The 13,595-nt window shown below is 50.4% G+C and overlaps 2 protein-coding genes across 9 annotated transcripts in view; one reads left to right on the plus strand and one right to left on the minus strand.

Annotated features, from left to right (window-relative positions):
• CAPN3 (calpain 3) overlaps positions 1-8,947 on the plus strand; it is a 47,971-nt gene extending 39,024 nt beyond the window's left edge. Inside the window, exons 14-24 of the mRNA XM_023757608.1 lie at positions 93-129; positions 1,875-1,892; positions 4,956-5,069; positions 6,005-6,082; positions 6,446-6,503; positions 6,594-6,658; positions 7,122-7,190; positions 7,282-7,360; positions 7,577-7,693; positions 7,949-8,007; positions 8,349-8,947. Of these exons, the coding sequence (XP_023613376.1) occupies positions 93-129; positions 1,875-1,892; positions 4,956-5,069; positions 6,005-6,082; positions 6,446-6,503; positions 6,594-6,658; positions 7,122-7,190; positions 7,282-7,360; positions 7,577-7,693; positions 7,949-8,007; positions 8,349-8,375 (721 nt within the window). The 3' untranslated portion in view covers positions 8,376-8,947. The remainder of the gene's footprint in view (positions 1-92; positions 130-1,874; positions 1,893-4,955; positions 5,070-6,004; positions 6,083-6,445; positions 6,504-6,593; positions 6,659-7,121; positions 7,191-7,281; positions 7,361-7,576; positions 7,694-7,948; positions 8,008-8,348) is intronic.
• An 805-nt stretch (positions 8,948-9,752) lies between these two features.
• ZNF106 (zinc finger protein 106) overlaps positions 9,753-13,595 on the minus strand; it is a 48,882-nt gene continuing 45,039 nt past the window's right edge. For 4 of the 8 annotated variants that reach the window (XM_023757522.1, XM_023757520.1, XM_023757521.1 and 1 more), the window contains 2 exons: positions 13,486-13,525; positions 9,753-10,351 (listed from right to left, as the gene is read on the minus strand). In XM_023757522.1, the coding sequence (XP_023613290.1) occupies positions 10,329-10,351; positions 13,486-13,525 (63 nt within the window). In that variant the 3' untranslated portion in view covers positions 9,753-10,328. Of the gene's footprint in view, positions 13,526-13,595 lie in introns of all 8 variants that reach the window. The other 4 variants (XM_023757526.1, XM_014459486.1, XM_023757525.1 and 1 more) reach the window with 2 other exon arrangements.

Below are 13,595 nucleotides of genomic sequence, written 5' to 3' on the forward strand. Positions count from 1 at the left end.
GCTCTGAGAAGTCATGTGACCTGAGCAAATCCTCTCTGTGCTTCCTACTTGCTCCTGGTGACACCGAGCCCCCATGTTTGTGTTCCTCACAGGGATGTTGAAAATACAATCTCCGTGGACCGGCCAGTGGTGAGTGTTTTAACTCTTAGATACGAGAAGGTCCAGGGGACAGCTGGGCGGTCGAGGGGAGAGGGGATATCGGCAGAGGGGGATGGGAGTCTGGGGTGTGTGCAGCGATTACCCCATCTTACTGCAACTTCTGTTTGGCGTGACCAGAAAGAATGGATGGACCTTGTGGTCCCGGGCCTATTTCGTCAGTCCAGGGGCTGGGAAGTACGGAAGAGAGTTTGAACCATTAAAGGGGGGGAGGGGATCAAAGCCACAGGAAGCGATAAGAGCAGCAGCTGATACTGGATTATGAGGCACAAGCTCACATAGAGAAAAAAAGGACACAGCTCTGCAGTCAGCATCAAAACCTGGGTCCAGTACCTGGACAATCACATAAACCCCCCAAGTCCATTTCCTGCTCTTTAAAATGGGTGCCTGACCAGGCTTTTGTCAGGTTTGAATCAACGAGATCATGTCTGTGAGGTGTCTGGCGCAGCCCGGGCCTCAAATGGTGGTTGTTACTCGTGTGTTATCTACTTCACCAGGTACTTCTCACGTGTGTCCTCTCGCTTGGTCCTCGCAAGGTTTCTGAGACGTAGTAAGATTATTACCCCTGGTTTTCAAGTAAGGCAGCGGAGGTTCAGTGAAGTTAAATGACTCCCTGGAATTCACAGAGCCCTTAAGCTAAGCAAGGCTCGCAGCCGGGTTCTCTGAACGCGCTCTCCCCCCAACGCCATGCTGAGACCTGTCCGGGGTGGGAGGCCAGAGTTAGCACTGAGCTGGTGTATATTGGGGTCCCCTTGTGTTGAGGAGTCTGTGGCTGCCTTGGGGCTTTGGGTCCTGGTTAGTAAGTAGTCCCTTGTGCTCTGTGGGTATGTCCTGGGCCAATTAGGAGACAGCAAAAGCCCCACTGAACTGTCAGCTGGGGCATGACATTCGTGGTTCTAATCCTGACCCTGTCCCGGGGCCAGATCTCCAAGTGCCTGCTGGATGATCGCAGACGTTGTTTTTAGTATTCAGTGCACTTGGCGCTATTCTTATCCTCTGGACGTTGGTCATCATGTACAGTGTTTATCAGCAGTTGCAAACCCGAAAGCTCATGGGAGCTGCATGTTACCTAACTGAGCAGAGCAAGCAGGTGTAGGATTTTGGTGCCCTGCAGTGGCCTGCACTCGTAGCTGACACCTGGCTCCTGTGTTGGAGGGCTGACTGGCATGGTGGCAATGGTGGCGTCAGGGAGGGTACAGAGCAGCGGCTCTCCCAGATGGTGGCCACAGGGGGCTCAGGTCCCTGCAGGCTGCCTGACCTAATTTTACAAAAGAAGCCCCAGACCTGGGTTTCCATCAAGTCTCCCATGTTAAGTATTTGCCTAAAAATAAACAAACAAAACAACAACAACAAAAAACCCCGAACTCTATAAATCAAACAAAATTCATTTTGGGGCCAGTTTGGATTAGCTACTTTTTTGGTGTTTTAGTCATCACCTTCGTTAAAAAATACATTAGGTAGAAGCTAATTTCCTTAGCAGCGTCCAATAACAGAGGGAGCTATGGAAATGAAGCCGCAGCGGCTGCCAGTCTCGGGGCTGGAGAAGCCTCCTCTCCCTTCGCCCTCCAGGCCCCTTTGGGCTCCCTGTGACCTGGATCTCTAGACCCCAGAACCCACCCAAAGTGCAGAGCCAGGTCACAGGAAGCCAAGGGCCAGAGGATTCTCTGGAAACTTGCTTTTCACCTAATCTGCATGTACTGTTTTCTTTCCTTGTGCAGAAAAAGAAAAAACCCAAGGTGGGTGTCACAGGGTGAGTGGGTCGGCAGCACGGAGTTTTTGTGCACGTGTGTGTGTGTGTGTGTGTGTGTGCGCGCGTACCAGCCTCACCTCTTCCCCTGCTGCCCCACCTCCTCCTTCCCCATTGCAGCTCTGGGTGCAGCACAGTGAGAGCTAACACCTGCTGAGTGAAGGCTGTGGACCAGGCACGCTCCCAGGTGCTTTCTGTGGATAAACTCAGTCCTGAACCACCCTATGAGAGTGGTGCTATCATTATCCCCCTTTTCAGAGGAAGAAGCGGTACAGACAGACAGACTGACTGACTTACCCAAGGCCACAGAGCCAGTAAGTGGCAGTCAGCACGTGGAGGCAGGTGCAGAGTCTGCGCTCTGAACCAGCAATGCTATACTGCCTGCCCCTCACATGAGGGAGGCAGTGAAAATGGGCCTGGCCTGGGGGTCTTGCAGAAACCAAAAGCAGCCCCTCGTTCTCAGAAGTGGGCTCAGCAATGCTAAGCACGGCTTGATTCTTCGGGAGAATGGCAACGGGTTCCATTCCTCAGGTACATACAGTGAGATAACGGGAGGGTTCCCATGGGAGTGGGGGTCTTGGATGCCAGCTGCCTGCTCTGTAGACAGGCCAGTTCCTTCCCCCTCCTCTCCTTTTCCTGCCTGCTCCCCACTTCTCCTTTTTTCTCCGCCTTCCGGGAAGGGGTGGGAGAGGGTATCTAGAGGGGCTACGTCACTGCCAGGGCCCTTATTCAGGGGAAGCCGCTTCTAGACAATGGCCTCTCACTCTGAACCTACGGCCCCTCTAAGTCATGGGTCTTGAGAGACTGTACGTGCTGCCTGTGTCCAGAGGGCAAAGGGCAGATGGGGGAGAGCCTCCACCCTCACAGCCCTAGAGGAGCTGCTCAACCTCACAGGCTTACAGGGGGAAGGAATGAGAGCTACCTACCTGGGCCCCTTTCCCTCCTGGGATCTTGGGGCGACACCCTGACTCACCAGGGCCTGCGATGGCCCCTCCTGGGTTTCCTGGTTATAATCACTCTGCTGTAAGGACACCGTTGCTAACGGTGACCGTGGGGCTAAGAGCATCTCAAGGGCCTCAGACCAAAGCTTTCATTCCCCCTGTGACCAGGGACCGTTTCCTCTGTGTGCCTTTGGGACTGAAATTCAAACTCAAACTCCCCCAACCCATCCCTGTTCCATTTATCCCATCACTTCCCCTGGCCTCCAGGGCAGTAGGGCCTCTGATAGAAGTTTGGTTTGACTGCCCAGAGTATCATCCAGAAATGACTGACCTTTGGACATCCTTGAGCAATGGCCACAGGTCATCAGACAATGTTTGGGGCTGGTGTTTATGAGAGCATCTGGAAGGATCCATCCAAGCGGTCCTCCAAGCAATGGTGCTGGGGCAGACCAGAGCTGACATCCATCAGGCACCTGCCGCGCATCAGGCACCGTGCTGGGGGCAAACATAGTTTTTGATCTCAACGGTATCTACAAAGTAGGTGCTGTCACTATTCCTTTCATAGGTGAGGACAAAGATTCAGAGAAGTGAAGCGACTTGCCCAAGGACATGTAACCGATGAGAGGGAAAATGGAACTGGAAATCACATCTGTTTGCCCAAAGCCCATGTGTCTTGCCCTCACCTCTCTTTAGTGCAGGCCCCTTACACACCAACGCCTGTGTCATCCGGATACACACTTGGGCCTGGAGATATGTGCCTGGCATGGCCACACGTCCCCCTCAGACTGACTCCCGTGCTCTGGGATCCCCACACACTTCAGTTGCTTGGGCAAGACCCTTTGCTTAAAAGGCAGAGCAAACCAGGGCCATTGGAGCCCGCCAGGAGCCAAAGCTGGGGGTGGGGTGGGGTGGGGGTGGCTGTGTGCCTAGGTTTGTCCATTCTTGCTGTCCTAGATGAACAGCAGGAAAGGCAGATGGGATGCATAGACCAGTGGGTTCCTGTTCTGCTCCTGTTCGCCCCCTTGCTCTCTGCACTGCAGCCAGGGTCCTACCTCCTAGCCTTCCTCTGCTTCTGCAGGGTGCACAGCACCAGCCAGGACTGACGCAGCATGCAGCTGCTTTTCACCCTTCACCTAACGTCTTCGCTTGCATGAGCATGTCTTGAAAAATATCCCTTATATTTGTGTAGCATCTTAAATGTTCCGCAGCCCACTTTTACATTCAGTATCTCAGGCAGGGGTCCTCAAACTATGGCCCGCGGGCCACATGCAAATACAAATATTGTATTTGTTCCCGTTTTGTTTTTTTACTTCAAAATAACATATGTGCAGTGTGCATAGGAATTTGTTCATAGTTGTTTTTTTTTAAACTATAGTCCGGCCCTCCAACGGTCTGAGGGACAGTGAACTGGCCCCTTGTTTAAAAAGTTTGAGGACCCCTGACAGGTGACCCCCTTAAGAGCCCCATGAGAAGTGTAAGGCAGGATTCATTGTGCATATAATGGATAAGTAAACTGAAGCCTGAGAGGGTATTTCTCCTATGTGATGGCCAGCGCCGTGTTCTAACCTCTCACCCGCTGGCCATGCCACTAATCAGTGTCCTTTTTCAACTTGTCCCCTGCAGACTCCTAGCGGCCCTTGGAGGTGCATTAACTGCCCTGCCGGTGTAGGGGCACCGAGGGAATAGCCTCTGCCCTCTTCATCAAGCAGAGATGCTCTGGTTTGGTTTGGTTTTAGAAGCTCTGTTTTTAATGGCTTTACCTACACTGGGCTTCTGGGGAAATCACAGTACCTGAAAACCACTGCACTAGATCATGTTGCGTTTAGCAGTCTTAGCATTTTCACATGTGCTCACTACCTTGTTTAACCCCCATAACTTTATCATGAGCAGCTAAGGAATCAGGCTAAGGAACTGAGGTCCAGAGAGGCTTGGCATCTTCCCCACGGCTTGTTAGTGGCCGAAATAGAGCTTGAAGTGAGTGAGGTTCAGGAGCTCCTACCTGCTCGTTCCCTCTTCGCTGGACCAGCTGCTCCAGAGGAGGTTGCCCACCTGTCTCCTCAGCCTGTAACCCTGGCTTCCTTCCTGCCCCTCCTCCCTGCCCCCCTCTGCAGCCCATCATCTTCGTTTCGGACAGAGCAAACAGCAACAAGGAACTGAGTGTGGACCAGGAAGCAGAGGAGGGCAAAGACAAAACAGGCCCTGATAAGCCAGAGAAATCCCCACAGGTTCTGAGCATGCGGCATGCATGGGGTGGCCGGCACACACTGGGGTCTTCTATGCTTTTGGGGTGCTCAAGTTGGAGGGGACCAAGGGTGGGGTGTCTCTTTAACATCTGGCGGTTGGATTTATCTCACTGACCTTTTTCTCTCACCAAGTTCTTCTAAAATTTGGGGTGCTGTCTTGGGGGTTGGCAGCCACATCCAGGCAGTCCTAGGCCTGGGAAGGACAGGCTGAGCTCCCTGCTGGGCCCTGTCCAGCAGGACAATGAGGGGAGGGGGGCAGCAAAGCCTGAGACAAAACAGCTCCTGTTTCCTGGTGTCCTCGGGCTCGTAACCAGGGGGTACAGTAGCAGGAAAGGGGCTGACATGAGAAACAGAGTCCTCCAGCGCCATGGGGAGGCTTAGCCTGGAGTGGGGAGAAGTGTCATCTAATGGTTAGTGGAGGTGGGGCTAAGGGACAAAGGCCCATAGACCAATCCAGGGCCACCTCCGCTATCGGGGGGGCCAAGCAACGGAGTGGGGCAGGGGCCCTCTGAGCGCTGGGCCTTGATGACAGAGGCAGCTGGGAGATGTCAGAATGGTCTGGCCCCCTTTGTCCTGCTGGGGCTCAATTGGTTGGGATGGTCAGGCTCACAACAGTGGAGAGGCTCTAGCTGGTGGGGATGGGGAAAGGGACCACAGGGGCTGTCTGCACGTCTGCACGGCTGAGTCTCCTGTCTGGGTGTCTGGGCTGGGAGGTATGGAGTGAAGGGTCGCTGGCACCTAGATGACTCTCACTCCTGCTCACGAGGTTTGACCAGGAAGGCGCATTGCCCTGTACGCAGCTCCTGCTGCCCCTTGGGGCCGCTGTAGGCACTCTGGCTCCTTCAGGCCCAAAGAGACTTTCCTCAGGGTCTGTCCATCTCCCACCCGTGAGCCAGCTTTCCCTTGTGCTTCCACAGCCACGGCCTGGCAACACCGACCAGGAAACTGAAGAGCAGCAGCACTTCCAGAACATTTTCAGGCAAATAGCGGGCGATGTGAGTACCTCCAACTCCAGCTCCCACAGACACTCCTCACACGACCAGTTACTTCACCATCATTCAGTAGAGGTCATTTGGGTGGAAACGGGATATGTGTGGGTGCACAGACATCCACAAGTCAAGTCCTTGAGTTTTGGACAAACACACCCATGGGGTGGCTCAGAGGCCTTTTGGCTGAGCTGCCCACTGCAGTCTTGACAGCCTGGGTGCAATGTCCATCTTCCACAAAAAAGCCCCGCTTCCCTATGGCAATAGCACTGACGGGGACTGTACAGACAGGGGCAGCCGGAATTCATTTTGCAAAGCCTCTGCCCAGGAGCTCTGTTCTCTTGAACGTGACTCCCCTCCCTTCCTGCTCAGGACATGGAGGTCTGTGCAGACGAGCTCAAGAATATCCTGAACTCAGTTGTGAACAAACGTGAGTGGCTCAAGCTGTCTATGCGGGATGATGGGCAGGTGTGTGTGTGTGTGTCATCTGAAAGTAGTTCCTCTTCTCCATACCTCCCAGATAAGGACCTGAAGACACAAGGGTTCACGCTGGAGTCCTGCCGTAGCATGATTGCTCTCATGGATGTATCCTTCCTGCCACCCTTCCCAACCCTCAGGGGGCCAGGGCAACAATGAGGGGTGCCCAGTCAGGCAGAGGGGCCCAAAATCGCACCCAAGGAAAAGCCTTAAGGAGGTCCTGAGTCAGAACCTCCAGCTGCTGGTCTGAAAGGGGCTACTGGAGGAGGTACACGTTGGGAAGGCCATTGGTTGTGACCAGCCCCTGGGCCCTGCTCTTATCTCAGGCTGGGATTCTGCCTGGGCCCTGGCCAAGGAGGCAGGTTCCCTGGGTCATAGACACTACCTTTGATTGGGGAGGTTTGGCAGGGAGGGTTAAGTACAGGACAGGGCATTAATACAGGACAGTGGCTAGCATATCCTGGGCAGAGCCTTCCTATGGGTCTACCTTCCCTGCAGAGCCTTCTAGAAACCCCCTCCCAATCCCAGAGGATTTTGCTATGTGCACCCTGTAGCCCTGACCTTCCTCCAGACAGATGGCTCTGGGAGGCTGAACTTGCAAGAGTTCCATCACCTCTGGAAGAAGATCAAAGCCTGGCAGGTGGGGAGAGAGAACCAAGTGTGGGAGTGAAGGAGGAGATTGAGTCTGGGGTTTAGTGTGAAACCACTGACCTCAAATTTCCTTTTGCCAGAAAATTTTCAAGCGCTACGACACAGACCAATCCGGCACCATCAACAGCTACGAGATGCGAAATGCGGTCAACGATGCAGGTGCTGGGAAAGGGGGGTGGCGGGGCGGCGGTGGCTGGGGATGTGGACTGGAGCTGGTGGAAGCCGGAATGGGAGGCGAGGACTAGGCCACTGGGCACTACTGGAGAAAGGGAGGAGAAAGGGCTTCTCAAGGTCCTTTCCTAAGAGGCAGGGACAATAGAATGCAGGCCTAAGGACTGCCGCTCTACTTCCTCCTCTCAAGTGCTCCCTCCACAGGATTCCACCTCAACAGCCAGCTCTACGACATCATTACCATGAGGTATGCAGACAAATACATGAACATCGACTTTGACAGCTTCATCTGCTGCTTCGTCAGGCTGGAGGGCATGTTCAGTAAGTGGGGGCTACCACCCCGCTCTCCTGTGCCCTTCCCGCCCCCTCCCGCAATGAGAGCTGTGGCTGATCATCCCGTCTACTCTGTCCGGGATGAACAAAGGCGAAGGCCCTCTTTAGGCTCAGAATGGGTTGGCAAACGGAGGGCTACAGGTGACACTCTCCCTGGCAGAACATGGTCCTCTTAAGAGAAGTTACAGTAGTAGAGGGAGAGCGAGCCTGTGGCCTCTGGCCTGTATTCCTTCTTCCACACAGGAGCTTTTAATGCATTTGACAAGGATGGAGACGGCATCATCAAACTCAGCGTTCTAGAGGTAAAGCCTGTAAGCAGTACACTCCCCTTGTACCTTAAAATTCAAGGTGGAGTCCATGAGGCAGACTGGACCAGGGGGCTCTTCACTTCCCAGTGGTGTGGAAGGATGGGGTGGGAGAGGAACAGAAAGGAAAGCACAGTGGGGAATGTACACACCAAAGGGTCCTCATTCCTAAATTGACTTTACGCTGGCAAACATGTACTTCCCAGGAGAGATCTGGGGGAGGATGCTGCTGCTTCCTATAAAATCTTCCCAGGCTGAGCCTTTCCCCTACCCTGTGAGAGCCCGAGGGCTGGACTCTGTTCTTGTTTGCATTCTGATCTTGGGACTTCCTCTTTCAGTGGCTGCAGCTCACCATGTATTCCTGAACCAAGCTGGCCTCAGCCAAGGCCGTGCGCGATCACTCAGGATGTTTCACCCAATATAGCTAGAACCACTTACCTCAGAGGTCGCGGTAGCTGCCTCCAGGCGCCCCAGCAGGCCTCCAGGCGCCTCATCGGTCTTGTTCCTCCTCTACTTCACTACCACTCAGCCTCAGGGCATCTGTCCATCTGTCACGCCCAAACTAACCCTTTAGTTAAGGAACTTTGTCCTTTAACTGGTGGCAAGTGTCTGTCTGCCTCAGCTAGTTGTAGCTCAGCGGAGATTTGCTTGGAACCTGAGCAGCCTCAGCTCTGAAGCAAATGCTCTCCTTAGCGGCAGTGCCCTGGGCTGTTCACAGAAGCCTTAGCCAATGGCAATCAGTACCTCCTGTGCTGGATCCCTCTACCACCCACTGGACAATCACCAAACAAGCACTGGTTCTGTCTGATTATTTCAGGATGGGCCTGCTCTGGAGGAAACTAGCTCAGTGACAGAGAGCTGGATACTGTGGGTTGTGACTCAAGTTTGGCTGCATTCTGAAAAAAAGTAGATCTAAATAAAGGCAGGTTCTATTGTGTTTTGTTTTCTCACATTTAGATATCAGCCATGGGCTGAATAGCTTCCAATCCTACATTCACGTATAGAGAGCCCAAGTTTCATTATACAATGAAAAACACACACATACACAAATAAACCCCGAATCCCACTTTAATCATACCTATTTGTGTTTCTTGGGCATAGAAATCACTCAGATATATGAGGAAATGGAGGGGAATGGCTCTTGGTATATGGAACAAGAATAAATGGGTCACCCATAACTGCAGGGTCACTTATCCTATATAATAAAAGCCTATATGCTAATTGTCCACCCAACCATTTGACCAGTCGCTATGATGCGCACTGACCACCAGGGGGCAGAGGCTCCGACTGGTAGGTTAGCTTGCTGCTGGGGTCCAGCCGATCCGGACTGGGTGAGATGGGCTGGACACACCCTGGAGCCCTCCAGCGGTCCTTCCTGGCCCCATCGTGCACCGGTGGGGTCCCTCGGCCTGGCCTGCAGGGATCGGGCAGAAACTGGCTCTGTAACATCCCCCGAGGGGTCCCGGATTGCAAGAGGGTGTAGGCCAGGCCAAGGGACCCCACCGGTGCACAAATCCATGCACCAGACCTCTAGTCTAAGTATAATGGAGCAGAAATGTAGTTTTTAATCTTAGCTCCTCCATTAATTAATTGACCTTTGTGTATGACCTTGACAAACTTATCTGGCCCATGGTCTGTGGCTTATCTATATCATCTTGTGTTTTCCACCCAATTTTCTTCTTAGTCTCTATACCAACATGGAAAAGAAGGGGTTGGCTAGGAATGTGCAGATAACAAAAGTAAACAATTTGTAAAAGTACTTTATTTTCCTCTTGTATTTGCTTTGTATCTTGCTTTTACAAAGTTATGAAGTTCACAGGTTTATACCAAAATGTAAGAAGTCTAAGCTGTTTGCTTATAAACATTTTTGCAGTCAAATGTCATCTGATTTCATTTTTCTAATCCATATTCAATATAAAAAATTCAAATACCAGGCATGCTAGAGCAGCTCTAGGGCATGTGTTTCTCTTAGGCAGAAAGAAGATCTTCAATAGCCTTTCCTCTTTGACTCCCCTCTTTCCCAATCCCATTGGGCTACTACCTTGAATTTAGAGCAAACACGGGAAATTTTAGTGCATGTGACCCAGCAGGGCCCCATACCTGGGAGTTGGAGGTGAGGTTAGGGATTAATGTCTGATAAGCAGTAGGTGTGGTTTACATCATCATTTCACATCCACTGGCATATGGGACTCAGTATAACCCAAATCGCCACCACAGCTCCTATGCCTAGTCCTTAGACAGCTCCTTTGCCATCCTGAGGGTCCTGATGATGTGGGGCAGGGACGAGATCACTATCATCAATGTGGCAGGCCTGGCCTTCACAGCAATTCTGAAAGCTCTCCTTTAGGCAACAAGAACAAAATCTGTCCGTCAGTGTATATTAATGGCAGTTATTTGAGCAAACCAGGGGGAACATGCTGTTCAAATACCACATCGCAATATACTTTGATCTCCCCTCCAATGAATCTCTTCCATAAAACACACCATACCATTCCACTAAATGTTGTACACCTACTCCCACCAAACCATCCACATACCTAGTCACTGAAGTTGTCCACTGTATAATCTACCCCCCAAGACCCCCAAAAAACAAAAACAAAGAAACCTTTGTTAAGCAAATAATCACTTAAACAGCAATGATTTTGCCTATAACTTATAGGTAGGTCAGGAGCTAAACACTCAATTGCTAACTCTTCTGAGACAGAAAAAACTTCTCCCCACAAAAGCAGGAGTGTGGTAGCAATAATGTTCTCTTCAAGTAGCATCAGATCAAAATTAATTCTTTGCTCTTAAGAGTTTTGTTTGCATTGTGTTTAACCGAGTAGAAGCGTATGCCAAAATACATTTTGAACCTGATTAAAACTTTAGGATAAAACTTGAAGTGACTGATATTATATCAGAACAAACTGCCATTAAAACACTAGCACACGCACACAAAAGGATTTATACCAGGGTCTCCTCGGCTTCTAGCCGCTAGAAGTAGGCACACATAATTAAAAAACAACGTTCTAAAAAATGGCCTCCGACTCCTGATAAGAAATGTCAGGTTCTGTCAGGTCATGTAACGGTTTCCTTTCTACATAAAGTACTAAATACCAGAGTTTATGCAAACCCCTGAGCCACAGCTCTTCTCTGAGGGCGACAGAGGGCTAGAATCAGTCAGGACATCAAAGAAGACTTAAAAATGGCCAAAATTCTGCATAACTTTCAAGACACTTTAAAGTAATAAGCATACCATAAGCAGCCAAGATGTTTATGGTGCATTTATTTCTAAACAGAACTAGAACAGTGTGTTTAGGATAACACACTAACCTGATGTTAAATTTTACACATCCTTAAAACAAAAACATTATTGCTACTGCTTCAAAGGACATTTCTACGAAATGAGGAAAAGTATTCCAAGTACAGGTGCCCATCCGTATACACGTGTACAAGGATCATTCATATACACAAAGGCAGGCAGACTGTGCACAATTCCACCAAAGTGAAACCCAAACTGGTTCTCACTGACTCTACCTGCAAAGGTTCCCCTCACTTGCCCAGCACCTGCCCTACAAAGCTCACCACTCTCGTCTTTGCAGACACGTCCTCAGGCAGGACAGAAGGACACCTGTGCACCCGTGCATGCAAGACTTTCTTAGCACACTCCCCAGCCATCTGAGAAATGCTGCTGCACTACCTAGAGAAAAATGCCAGGTTTGGCAATAAGTCCAAATTCGCTTTCCTGGGAATTTACCATTCCCAAACCCACAGAACAGCCTGGCTTCTCTGGTCACCTGTACCGGAAATGGGGGTGAGAGATGGGAAAAGCTTCATAATCTCATAGAGCAACAGCACAAATAGTCTTGATACAATAGTATTAACTCTAGTCTCTCTCAAGTGTCATGTAAACCTCAATAGTGTGGTTAACAAAAAAGTTTTCCCATTCACAAAGACAGAAGTAAATAGCTTGTGGGGCCACTCATTATCTAGCAGTATCTCCGTTAGTAGGTCTTAATCTTTTGGATCCAGTAAAAATCATTAGAGCCTTCCCTGGAAAAAAAGGACACATACTTCGTCTTGCATACAATTTCAGGGGGTTCGCACACCCTCCTGAAACCTATCCATGAATCCCCAGTGAAGTCCTCCTGCCCTACAGCCAGAGTGAAGGAGGCATGTGAGCAGATGTGTGTGCACCGACAGGAGAGGGGAGAAACCTGGATGCTCTGCAATCCTAGAACATAGTAGGGGCCGCATCCCAAAGCGTGGCTGTGTGCACCGTGCTGCTCTCCCTTCCTCCATCTCCCTGAAGAACCTTTCAAAGTGAACCCAGAAACAAAAGAATGGAAAGCAACACGTCTACAGCTTCTCTTCGGAGTCCGGAGAAAAGCCCAAACCAAGCAGTCTCACTAAGGCTTTGTTAATGTGGCTGCTCTCAATGGACAGGTGGTCTTTAACTTCACCAGATTCCACTCTTTCTTCCCAGCTAGTGCAGAGGTGAGGGCAAGACAATGATTTTAGAAATCAGTTCCTAAGAAGCCTGCTGAGGCCCTAAAAACTGAATTCAGATGCTTTATCCTGACTCCCCTATCTTGGGGCTGCAGGTGAGTGCAGCGCATTCTGTAGGTTTCAATCCCACAGCAGCTTGGCGAGCCAGAAACTGCAAAGGGAGATCAAGGCTGCACCTCCAGGTCAGACAGCCCGGCAACCCCTGCAGCAGTGATGCCCAGGTCTCACAGCACCACTGCACGTGGACAGTAGGTCTGTGTGCGGCCCTGAGCCAAGCACTCCAGCAAACCTTGCAGAGAGGGTCGCTGGGGACCACTGTCCGTAAGGACTTGCCACTGTGTGATCTGCTGTCTCAACTCCTAAAATAGTCAGCTGAGCAGTCACTCTAGCTGCTAAAAATCTACTGTCTTCCTTTACATTTAAAGCCAGCTCTGTCATCTACAAAGCAAAAGAATATTGACACACACTAAACATAATTGTTCAGAAGAAAACTATTTGCTTCCAATTTAAATACCCAGTTATTACAAGCATAAAAATTAAAACTGATCCTAAAAATCTAGCATTTGAACAAACTGGTACTTAAAGCTTGACTACAAGTTTAAACCATCATAAGAACATAAAGTAAAAATCACAAACTGAAATCAGTAAAACAACATGATTAGGGTCAAATCAGGTAACCAATTCAGATCTGCATCTTTAATAAACATCTGGAGAACACCAGTAGCATAAATTACATATGCCACGCTGTCCCAGGAGTATGGTTCCTTAAAATCTGACAAACCTCCAGCAAGATCTTAAAGTGTAACCTATCATCCCACAGAGCTGCTCAGACTTACCCTAGTGGTAAGTCTGACTGGTAATCACTTTCTCCTTCCCCGCTTCACAGGGGAAGGGAGGAGAGTGGCCAGTGTGAGGGGCCAATGTGAAATTCGTTCAACTAATGACTTCCCAACATGGGAGGCAAAAAACTTTATGAATCAACTTTACTTTCATCCTCAGCATGTCGTTCAATGTGTCCTGTAGCATCCTAGGAATAAAGGGAAAAGGGCCCATGAGAGAGAAGTTGGCAGGAAAAGACAAACTCCCACGCAAGGAGA

The sequence above is a fragment of the Myotis lucifugus genome, unplaced genomic scaffold, assembly GCF_000147115.1.
Source record: "Myotis lucifugus unplaced genomic scaffold, Myoluc2.0 scaffold_109, whole genome shotgun sequence".
Lineage (NCBI taxonomy): Eukaryota > Metazoa > Chordata > Mammalia > Chiroptera > Vespertilionidae > Myotis > Myotis lucifugus.